Source organism: Rhinolophus ferrumequinum, assembly GCF_004115265.2.
Source record: "Rhinolophus ferrumequinum isolate MPI-CBG mRhiFer1 chromosome 5 unlocalized genomic scaffold, mRhiFer1_v1.p scaffold_110_arrow_ctg1, whole genome shotgun sequence".
Taxonomy (NCBI): domain Eukaryota; kingdom Metazoa; phylum Chordata; class Mammalia; order Chiroptera; family Rhinolophidae; genus Rhinolophus; species Rhinolophus ferrumequinum.
In genome coordinates, this window is record NW_022680355.1 from 9,270,891 (window position 1) to 9,282,726 (window position 11,836).

General features: G+C 43.1%; 1 protein-coding gene across 18 annotated transcripts in view; it reads left to right on the top strand.

Moving 5' to 3' along the window:
• The window catches only part of KIAA1217 (KIAA1217 ortholog), a 292,991-nt gene extending 284,162 nt beyond the window's left edge, over positions 1-8,829 (top strand). For 9 of the 18 annotated variants that reach the window (XM_033100543.1, XM_033100546.1, XM_033100545.1 and 6 more), the window contains 5 exons: positions 3,881-3,916; positions 4,064-4,141; positions 4,254-5,843; positions 6,353-6,475; positions 7,161-8,829. In XM_033100543.1, coding sequence (XP_032956434.1) covers positions 3,881-3,916; positions 4,064-4,141; positions 4,254-5,843; positions 6,353-6,475; positions 7,161-7,655 — 2,322 coding nt within the window. In that variant the 3' untranslated portion in view covers positions 7,656-8,829. Of the gene's footprint in view, positions 1-3,880; positions 3,917-4,063; positions 4,142-4,253; positions 5,844-6,352 lie in introns of all 18 variants that reach the window. The other 9 variants (XM_033100544.1, XM_033100548.1, XM_033100547.1 and 6 more) reach the window with 5 other exon arrangements.
• The last annotated feature ends 3,007 nt before the right edge of the window (positions 8,830-11,836 follow it).

Genomic DNA, 11,836 nt, shown 5'->3' on the forward strand with positions numbered 1-11,836 from the left:
CCCTCATGGGGACATACACATATGTATTCACACGGGTGTTCAAGATGCCAAACAGATTTTCTTCAGTATTACACATTCTCAAAATGTACCTTCCAAGAGAGTAACTTTGGTATAGTTTTAGTGCTGATATGCTTTGTGGCATTTGAATGGCCTCAGAACAGACGTCCAGTCTCTGAAACAAAGTTCCATGTCATTATTAAGTACTTCAGAGAAAGGCTATGAGCCTGAATGTTCCAACTTCAACATGCTGATATGATTTTTGGATGTAGAGCCATCTTCTCTGAATGAAGCCTCTGTCTAAATTTAAGGATAAAAAGCTTATCATGACCAATTCAAGTCCTATCATTTTTCAGCAGGAACTTACATTTCAGAATTCAAAGGCTCTAGCTCCCTTAAATAAAGTCAAACGTAGTTGCCACAATATAGTCCCATTGCTGCTCCACACGCGCCCGTCAGTCCAGCTCATCGGGGGAGCTATAGGATCACAACATCTGAGGTTGTTCTAACACCACCGTTCAAGAGATGCTCTCCTGAGGCTTACAGCTCCCAGCTGGGAGGCCCTGCCAAGGAGGCTGACCTGTTCCTCCCTGGCTTATAGCCACTATAGAGCCCTTACGTGGAATGCGTCTGTCACATGACTGACATAGGAACCCGCTAACCAGGCGACACCGGATCTCTCGGTGCGCCAGGCGAGATGATGAGATGATTGTTGATAAATTTTTCTCATGAAGAAAACCTCCTACTAATTTGACTTGAAGCCATGACATCACATTGGAAATATATTGCTTTTTCAATCTCTGAGATTTCCTTATGTGGCCTGATTAAAACCTGCTCATGGCATATCTGAGTTAAATGACATACTTGGGCCAATGTGACTATTTCTGTCCAAAACATTGGGAACTGGGAACTTCTTAAGTATCCCTCTGGAGAGAATCATTGTCTCTTTGTAGAATTTTGCTCATTGACTCAAAAGTTGCATGTGATTTCTTGCCCTGTGATTAGAAATCCATATGCTACCCATCTCATCTCAATCAAGGGTCCATCGGATAGGTAATAAACAGCAGGTCTGTACTAAAGACCCAGCACTATATGTAATCACAGGTGCTTTTCTGGATAATTACCATATTTTGCCGTGTATAATGAGCTCCCCTGTATAATGTGCACCCACATTTTTGGCCCCAAATTTCAGGTGGAAAAATCTTTTGTTTTAATTTTCTAATAATTTTTGTAAAAATATCAGCTAGGTTGCTAGCTCCCGCCTAAAGTGTACGAAGAGCAATGTCGTGCTGCTCACCCTGTGGTGATCGAGTTGGTGTCACCTGTCTTATCAAGTCAGAGTCACTTCCTCTGTGGACATACGTCGCTCTGCGTTTCATTTCGTTGAATTGTTGGCTGACATTGCTTTCCTTGCAAGGCCGTCGTAAGTTTAACAACACCGATTACTGTATTCCAGGATACTATTTTGCATACAGATATCATTATTGATTTCGAGAGTTACACTTTTCATAAGTAAAAGAATTAAAAACATTTATACAGATACAGAAGTAGTACTTACCCATGTATCATGCACATCCTTAGTTTTCCCTTACAAATTTGGGCAAAAAAAAGTGCACATTCTCCACGGCAAACAAAATACAGTATCCTCAGTAAATTGGTCTCTTTCATAATATCACAATCAGACTTTTTTGTCCCCACATTTTTGTCATTATTAATCTCTTCCTGGGCTATTCCTTTTCTATAAATCAAATGTTTTCTTAAAATGTTTCCCGTACCGTCATGAAGCATTAGCCTAGTACTTGACTTTTATACAATTTTCCTATGACTGTGTCTAATTTTGGTCTGTTATCCATATGCATATTAAGCTTACGTCACCAGTTGTCTTAACAATCCAGATCTTGGGGCCTATACACAGATATTAATGAGGTTTAATTACCTTTCGTGAAGTCTTGACTATCTAAGAAACCATTGTGAAATTACGTGACAGTTGTAACCAAGTTACCCTTAATTAAGTTCATGCACTTGCTTTGATACATTCATTCCTTTTTCTAGCCCAGTGATCAAAATGGCAGGTCATGTGATACCTAAACCTGACATCTTTATCTTAGCAGTTTTCCATCGGGGTATTCCTGCTACTAGGCCTGTTTTAAAACACATATCTCACACAGTGGCATTTGAAATATTTAACGATGGGTATGGCATGGGCCCTGACCAATCAGAAGAGATGCCAGGTCTGCCCCACCCCCACCCTCCCACTTCCACCCCCGGCAAATAGGGCCAGCAGCACGGCGGCTGTACAGGCGTCTTCTTTCGCCTGTACATGTGTAAATGCCAGTTCCTTCTCTGATTCAGGGGTAAATTCTCACTCAAGTCCTAGCATGCTGGCTCCATACTGGGAATTGAAACCTCAGGCTCAAACAGCATTTCCTTTTCTTCTTAAAACCTTTTACTTGGTGTGTTAGTTGTTTAATAATCTATATTTAAAATCCCACAAAAGCTCTTATGTTGTTCGTCTACAGCAGCTGAATCATTACACTTGTTTGGGGGCCTCACGGGGGTGAGGGGAAGTTAAACAGGTGGTGTTTGGTGGCTAATGCACCTCGTGTCTCGTGTGATCTTTGCATGTGATTAATAATGACTGTGTTATTTGTGTGTTATTTCTGGAATGTGCATCAACATTTTTTCCATTTTTAACTGGGACAGTAGGATTGCCCTGGATGGACTGTGGCGGGGCTTAGGTTCAATAACACAATTGTTTTGTTATGTTGTCATCACTTTAACCAAACCGCCTTCTTGGGATTGTGTCCCATCCTGCTAGAATCACCTCTTCCTCTTGGGCTTCCGCAGCAAGAAGAAATGACAGCAGAGCCTTGGAAATGACAAGGCATGTCTAGTGTCTAGTGTTGTGGCAGGGCCCCCGGCGAATAATACAACCATGTGGGAAAGGTCGTACCTCCTGGTGGAGCCTTCTCCATTCCTGGTCCCCACTGCTGGGCACTTACATTCTGAATCTCTGTGAGAGCCTCAGAAATGTATCTTTGCTCTGCATCAGAGGCCAGACAGAATAAAATCTGAATCATGATGTCACAGTCACCATTCCAGCCTCAAATATCTGTTTTATAAATGTTTAGATGATATTTTGCAGCATTATCACACTGAATTTGGATTTGATCGTCATGGCTACTACTGTGTACCCTGAAAATAAGTCCGGGTCTTATATTAATTTTTGCTCCAAAAGACGCATTAGGGCTTATGTTCAGGGGATGTCCTCCTGAAAAATCATGCTGGGGTTTATTTTCTGGTTAGGTCTTATTTTTGGGGAAACACGGTATCTGTTTGAAGGCTACTTTGACAGTTTCTTTAGCAAGTTCAAGTACAAACTGCAAGTATATTTCAGTCTTTCATTTGATCAGGGAAAAAGAATGTTGGGTTTTTTGTTTTGTTTTGTTTGGTTCTGTTTTGTCATCTCAAAGTACCATACCCAACCAATGCAGATGTCCTCATAGGATACTTTCCATAAAAAAAAAAAACCAGATAGGATTGACATAATTGGCTGGAAAGGACACGAAAAATCTCTTGGTCTCATTCTTCAGTTTATAAGCAAACAAATGAGGCCCAGAGAAGTGAAATGACCTGCGTAAAGTCGCACAGTTAGGTGGCAGGTCTGGGTTAGAGTCAGAATCTTCTGCCTGCTGAAATATTGTGCTTTCTACAATGCCACACCATTGTTCTGGTTTTAGGTTCTGCTAAGCCCACGGTAGGGTGTTGCAAAGAGGACATGTTCATACGGAATCAGTCCCTTTATTAACTGCTCCCCCACCCCCCAATATTTGAAATTCTTGAATATTTTGTTAATTAAGACTTTCATCTTGTGCAAACACAGGGCATTTTTGGAAGTTGGCGAACAAAGCAGCCCCAGGTAAACAGCTGTAGGCTTTGGACTGGTGTGTAACAAATGTGCTTGGCCTGCATGTTGTGGAAGTGTAATTAAAGGAACAATTTAGGTATAATCCACGTTGGGGGGATGTGGTTTTGTGGAGTAACATGTCCTACACTATTCTACCAGAACTTGGAATTTTTCCATGAAGACGTACGGAAATCTGATGTTGAATATGAAAATGGGCCCCACATGGAATCCCAAAAGGTGAGTTCACCAGATCTGTGTCCCAACTGAGAGCAGGCAGATTAATTACCTTCCTTTGTAGATCCGTTTCTGATTAACATGTGTGATTTCCCTTCTCCGCTCTCCCTCTCAGGTTACCGCAGGGGCTCTAACACCTAGTGACCATCCTAAGTGGGAACGAGGAATGGAGAATAGTATTTCTGATGCATCAAGAGCGTCAGAATATAAAACGGACATCTTAATGAAGGAAAATTCCATATCCAAGAAGAGTTTACTTAGAGACAATAGAAACTATTCCCAGAAAAATGTGTCTAAGGCCAGTGCCAGTTTCTCTGGCATTAGTTCATCGGAAGATGAAATAAGTAAAGGGCCTAAAAGCTCAGGGTTGCCATACCCTGTATCTGACACCGAGAATCAGAAGATGAATTATGGAAAGACAAAAGAGACGAGTCAACAAGGACGAGAAAATACAGATAAGTGTCACCTTCCCTCTCCCACTAGATCAACTGAATTGAGTATTTGTGATGTCAAAATTCAGGATCAAGAGTTTCCAGTGACAGACTTGGGCCAAGTTGTGCTAAGACCTAAGGGACCTAGGCATGCTCATGAGGACAGAGAATCAACGCCAAGTTCTCCCACGGAAGAAAACGCACCCACAGACAACATTGCCTTCATGATTACCAGAACCGCCGTCCAGGTGCTCTCCAGTGGGGAGGTCCGCGACATAGTGAGCAAAAAGGGGGAAGATGTACAGACGGTGAATATTGATGCCAGAAAAGAGATGACTTCCCAACAAGAGGGAACTGAAAATGAAGAGCCAGTCGTGTGCCTCGACAAGAAACCAGTCATTATTATTTTTGACGAACCCATGGACATCCGATCTGCATATAAGAGACTTTCAACCATTTTTGAGGAATGCGATGAGGAATTGGAGAGAATGATGACCGAGGAGAAGATAGAGGAGGAGGAAGAGGAGGAAAATGGAGATGCTGTCGTCAAGAATAACACTTCCCAAAAGTTTCAGAAGGTTGCCTCAGGCAGCCCCAGATCAGGACTACAGGCTGAGCGTCAGTTACAGCCACACTTCTTCTCCGCAGAGAACAAAGTGCCAGGAGGACAGGAAACGAATAAAACCGAGCTGACCAAGTGCAGCCAAACAGATTCGCCGAGTCCAGAAAGCAAGTGTGATGTCACAGATGACCAATACGAAAACCCCAAGAAAAAGTTTAAGTTCAGATTCCCTAAAAAGCAACTCGCTGCCCTCACCCAAGCAATTCGTACAGGAACCAAAACAGGGAAGAAGACTTTGCAGGTGGTAGTCTACGAAGAGGAGGAAGAGGACGGCACTTTGAAGCAGCACAAAGAAGCCACGCGATTCGAAATTACCAGGTCTTCTCACCCTGAGGACACCCCCCAGAATATGCTCAAGAGACAAGAGCAGTCCAGTCCAGAGAACACATCTCTCAGTTCAAGAACTGATGAAATTAGAAAAAATACCTACAGAACGTTGGACAGTCTGGAACAGACCATCAAACAGCTTGAAAATACGATCAGTGAAATGAGTCCAAAAGCCCTAGTTGATACCTCGTGTTCTTTCAACAGAGATTGTGTTGCAAGCTCATCCCACATACCCCGGGAGGCCTCTCCCCGATCCTTGCTAGTTTTGGAAGAAGCTCCCACTGTCCTAGAATCCCCCTCGTCAATACCTTCGGCTTCACGTAAGGTATCTTGGTCTGATGGAAAAGAAAAGACCCAGCTGCTTTCTTAAATCTGCCATAATCACCATTAGCAAAAGGTGTCTTGTGATTTACTTGCTTCCTTTCAGGTGGCTTGTTTTTTTTTTGTCTGTTCGCCATGGTACCTTTCTCTCACACTTTCTCCCTCCCCTTCAAAACAACAACTAGGTGTCTAACAGCTAATTGATTCTGTTTTTACCTCTGTTGCTGATTGGTGTTGGGTAACCGCAAGGATGCTGGGTCATCTATTTGCCATTGAAATGATTGCTCTGATCTTCACATTAAAATCCGTTTGATCAGTAGTGGAGCAGTTTTTCCTGTTTGATTCTTGGAATTAACCCCAGCGGTGTCTTCTGATGTCCATCTCCTAGATCTGTCCTGCATGTAGGTCTGTGGCTTCTCACGTTGAGCTTCTCTGCACTAGGTGGGGCAGCCTCAGTGATAACCCACTCACCGGCTGCTCCTTCTCTTCCCCTCCCTCTGTTCCTTCCCACAGGGCTCCAGTGGGACCCCACAGACAAGCAGGATGCCAGTCCCCATGAGCTCCAAGAACAGACCCGGAAGCCTGGACAAACCCAGCAAGCAGACCAAACTGCAGGACCCCCGCCAATATCGTCAGGTAGTTTTACCTTAAACCCAATTTTGGATGGACGCTCTTATGGTTAAGAAGAAAGTCACTGACTTAGTTTATACCAAATATTGTGTTTTCTTTGTAAGCTATGGTTTACTTAGGTGTTCTGGATCTGGGGGCATGAAGGAAGTCTAAAAACCTTTGTTGAACTTTCCACCACGCTTTTGCATGCTTGCAATAAAACATCTTTTACTTTGTGACTCCAAAGTTTAACCGTTAACACAAGCTGCCAGAGCAGTTGGCTTTTCTTTGGTGAATGTAGTGGTTCAGCAGAGCACCTTGGGAAACCAAGCCAGACAGACCTGTTGTCGAACTGTCCTAAAAGTCACCCCTACTAACGTATATGTTGATTGCATTGCATTAGAAGCACATTAACTCCCATCACGATGCCCAACCCCCACCCCAATAATAAGAACCCACCCAGACGCATGGCTGACCCAGCACCCAGAAGTGGTCTTCCTTTTTTCCTGTTCTGCACATCCTCTGCTCTGTACTTTGGGGGTTTCTGCCAGGTCCAGTACAGCACAACAAGACTTAGCTCAGGCCTTGAACTCGTTTGGTTTGGTTTGGTGTCTTTTATTTAATGTGTCTCAGAAGGGCTGTGTTGCCAGTCCCTATGGAATGATCGTGTTACCAGCTTCCTGACAAACTCTCCCGCCATCTTTATTTGCAGGCTAATGGAAGTGCTAAGAAAGCTGGTGGGGACTGTAAGCCTACTTTCCCCTCCTTACCTGCTTCTAAGATTCCAGCCCTTTCTCCCAGCTCTGGGAAAAGCGGTTCTGTGCCCTCTTCTAGTGGTGACAGCTCTAACTTCCCCAATCCAACTGCTTCTAAACCATCGGTTCCTTCTAACCCTCTCAGCCCCCAAACAGGACGATCTGCTCCCTCTGCCTCCCTGATCCCCTCTGTCTCTAATGGCTCCTTAAAGTTTCAGAGCCCCACTCATCCAGGGAAAGGTCACCATCTTTCCTTCTCACTGCAGACTCCAAACGGCCGAGCAGCCCCTCCTTCCTGCTCCTCCTCCCCACCCTCCCCTGCCTCCCCCACTTCACTGAGTCAAGGTGCCAAGAGCATCAGGACCATCCATACTCCTAGCCTCACCAGCTACAAGGCGCAGAATGGAAGTTCAAGCAAAGCCGCCCCTTCCACAGCCAAGGAAGCCTCTTAAAAGCCAAATCTTATTAGGTTCAAGTTGGAGTTACATTTAAAAATTCAAAAAAAAAAAAAATGTTAACAGTCTTCGACAACTGTTTTCACAAGAGAATGTAACATATTGCTGTATTGTTTGAGGCTTAATGCTAAGTATGTGCTAAATACTGGATTAATAGATTTCAGTAAAGCTTGTTTGTTTTTTACTTTGTTGCTGTTGTAATTACATAGTGTTAACTGTCTATATCCAATCCCTGTTAAATGAAGTAAGCATGTGTTACCGAAAGAGAGAGTATGAGGAGAGAGAAGGGTGTGTGTGAGACAGGATAAAAAAATGTATTCAGCATGTAAAACATGTATGATTCCAGAATTTTAGTATGTTTTGTATAAAAATATTTTTCATTACGGAGACTAGAAGTGAACAGAGAAATACACAAGTGTGACTATACAAATTGTAAAACAGATACTATAATATTTCCTTTTATTTTAGTGTTATTTAGCTTTATTACAGATTTCTATTTTTGTCAAAATTTCATTGTTTCTTTCGAGATCTTTTTTGCCAGAACATTTTGATACTATAGCATTGTACATTTGAAAGTAGTGTGCTAGACAACAAGCCAATGAACTTCAAGCCAACACAGGCATATGTAGAAGGCAAGTTATCAAACCAATTGCACTGCCATGAAAATTATGTATAATAATTTGCCAGGCCAAGCAAGCTAGTGTTCTTTTTCTTTTCTTTTTCTTCTTTCTTCTTCTTCTTCTTTTTTTTTTTTTTTAACATATTGGTATGCTCTAGTAGTTTTCTTTGCAGTATCTAACCCCTGTCTTTGTTTTCGGAGACCTGGTAACCCACATTATTACATTGTGGATTTTAAAATGTACACTTCTGTACGGTTCTGTAAACTGATAAACATTTGTAAATATATAAATAGACATAAAAATACTGTATGTGACAGCACACAGAGTAGTTTTCCCACACCAAAGTTAATTTTTATGCATGCTTTAAAAACATATATTGGGATGGGCAGAAATGGGACTATCCATTACCTTTTTAAAAAGCAACAAGTTTGCACAGCTAGAGTGTTTTTGTAAATAAATGTATTTGTATAACACAGTCATGTAATATACAGAACTATAAGCAGAGACTTTGCAAAACTAAATAAAGGGCTGCATGCTTATTATTTTTTGTACCTTGTCACTATAGCTACTTCCTAGTCAAAGGACAAAACATAACTGGTTTGGGCTTTGAGGGCATTATAAATAACATGTAACCAGCCACAAACTGGTTTTCTGAAAGCTCTATTTCTCTGAAAACTGGGGTGACTCACTGAGTTCTCGATTAATTCAATGCAAGCATTGTGCCTTCCAATGTAAACTGCTGACTCTCTGCGGCTTATCAAGGTTTGGCTAACAGAAAGCAAACCTGGGTACAGGGTTTCCACCCTCATTTGCCAGAAAGGGCTCTACCTACTCTCTCTTTCCTGTTTAAATTTCCAGTAGAAGTAAAGCAGAAATAAAATGTCTTTATCCCTAGGAATTTTTTTTTCGAGTTCTCAATTTAAAAACAAAATACTATTGGTCTATCTAACATTATACTCCGTTTTCCTTTAAAAAAATAGGGATAAAAGTCTGTGAAAAATAATACCAAGGTTATGAATTTACCTCAAGAACAATCTCAGGAACCCGTTAATCCTTATTTTTTGCCTCCACAATATTTAACTTGGTGGTTTGTTTTAAAATACAAAGATTCTTATTACTTTAGAACCTGGTTGTTAGTGTTTGCAATCTTCAGGCTTACTGAGCTGGCATGCTTTCACCAGAAATATTTTATCATATCCCCACTCATTATAGTAATCACGTTTCACGTAGTGTTCAGAAAAGCCGTTATCTTACATCTTTAGATATAAAAGGCTCCAGCGTTTCAGTCATGTCTCACCATCGACCCAATAACTCCATACATATAATGAGCTAATTCATACCAGTTTGTTGGCTCCTGTGTATGGACAGGCCGAGACTTCTGGGTAAGCAGCTAACCAACAGAGTGTGGCTCACGTTTTCACTTTAACTTCAGACTTCCCAGCGCTCTGGCAGGACATACGGGTGATTGTCAATTTCAGCCAGTGTAATAAAGGAAAGAACATGTTCCCCAGGTAAGGGAAAACTCAATATAGCACCTGCCCGAGACCCAGCAAAATACAGTTTGCCTCCTCAGGAAATTGGAGGGGACACCATCCTAATTGGAGGAACTGAACCAGGTGTGCACACCTGCCTATGACAACACTTAACAAAAAGCCACCTCACTTCCTTTAACATCTAAGGTGGGTGACGTTAGATAGTATGGACTGCTGGATTTTCAGACTTCATTAAGGACTCTTAACAGATTCTCACTACATTATCTTTTAAGGTCACCATTAAACTTATCATTGCATCTGAAAAAGATTCTCAGAGGTAAGCCAGGGGGCTTCTCAGATTTATTCAACAGTCCATAATTGGTGCTACCTGCTGGTTATGCAGCCTTGAGCATGTCTCGGTTTTCTCATCAGTTAGTGGAGACAAATAATGGAACCTTCCTCATATGACTGATGGAGGATTAAGTGAGATGTATAGAACATCCCTAAGACAGAGCCTAAGACATATATCGAGCACTCCATAAAGGTGGGTTAGGATTGTCATCGTCATTCTCACTGCTATGGTGATGACCCTCAAGGGGCTTCCGGTCTAGTGGGAAGGGGGTGGCACAAACACAAGTGGGCAGGGGAGTCAGACAAGGGCGGTCGTTTCACGGAGGTGATGGTGGTGGCCCTTGCAGGTGTAATACAGAACTTTTCATAGTGTTAACAGCATTGAAGCGGCTGCTTTTCTTTTAATGCTGCTTGGGACTGGAATTCTTTCCAAAGTAAAACTTTTACACAGACTTGGAACAAAGCCAGAGCCCTAAGAACCACGGCTACAGAAGGATGGTCCTTTTGTGAGGTTGCTGTTTTCAGGCATGGGAGAAGTTGTACCCAAATCACCCCAACCCAGACCCCTCTGGTGGTGAGAGGGGTAGCCGGTGCCCATCTCTGAGCCAGTGCCAGGGGCAAGACCCATGAGGAAAAGTATCTACGTTCACTGGGTACTGAGAGCAGATTTGCCCACTCTCCCCATCCCCCAGCCAGATTCATGGCAAACGCAGGCCACTTCCCGACTGTCTGTCCTATAATTGAAACTAGCTTCCTCTCCTCTCCATGGTTCTATAAACACAAAGGCATTTGACAGCAACCAGGAGTCTTTTTGGAGGGAGTATAGAAATGAAGATTGCTTCTACCGAATATTCAAAAGGTAATTTTGCAAAAGTAATGGTGACCTCCAGTCCACCGTGCACAGTCTGATCTACACTCCTGAGATAAGATCCAAAAAATAAATAAGTGATCACAAGAGCACTTTTGAGGAGAGAATTCCAGGCCCTGCCAGAGCCCTTGGCCATCCAATTCCAGAGCCACCTCAGAGGCAAAGGCTCACCCTGGTAACCGGGAGGCAAGGGCATCACCGGCTTCTACTCCCACCACGTCCTGCAATGGCTCCCTCCTCCACTTATGCCTCCATTGCTAACACACACGCACAGTTTTCAGTCCCCACCTTTGGCTTTCTTTAAAGGCTTTACCTTCTAAGATTCCATATTAAACAAATGAGATTGAGTCCCCTTTCTATTGACAAAGGGCAGTAGGGACCAATCTTGCACCTTTACCAGTCAACACACCTCTGCAGGGGGTAGGAACACAGATAATCCAAAACGGTGGTGAGGGCAGTCCTGCCACTCTGTCTGGCGAAGGCGGTAGTAGACAGATCAGACCAAAAATTACAGACATATTAGAGATCTAAGTGTCACGCAGGGTCTCCGCTCCCGCTCCCTGCACAAGAACGCAGGATGTGGTGAGGCCAAAAAGGAACACCCACGGAGCCATAGATAGGGGAGTCATACCACTATATTCTCGCTGGCAGCTGGGTTGGAGATAAAGGAAGCAGGAGACACGCAATCCACCATCCGCTTCTCTGCCAACCAACCCACCTGCTGGTGTAGACACGGCAGTTATATCAGTGGCTAATGGCTAACCGGTAATCTCTGTTGGCCATCTAGTTTTAGCTAATAACCGAGCCAGCACCGTTCCACGTGAGGCCGAGAGCGTGGAAACCGCTCTCCTGGCTCTGTCCCCACAC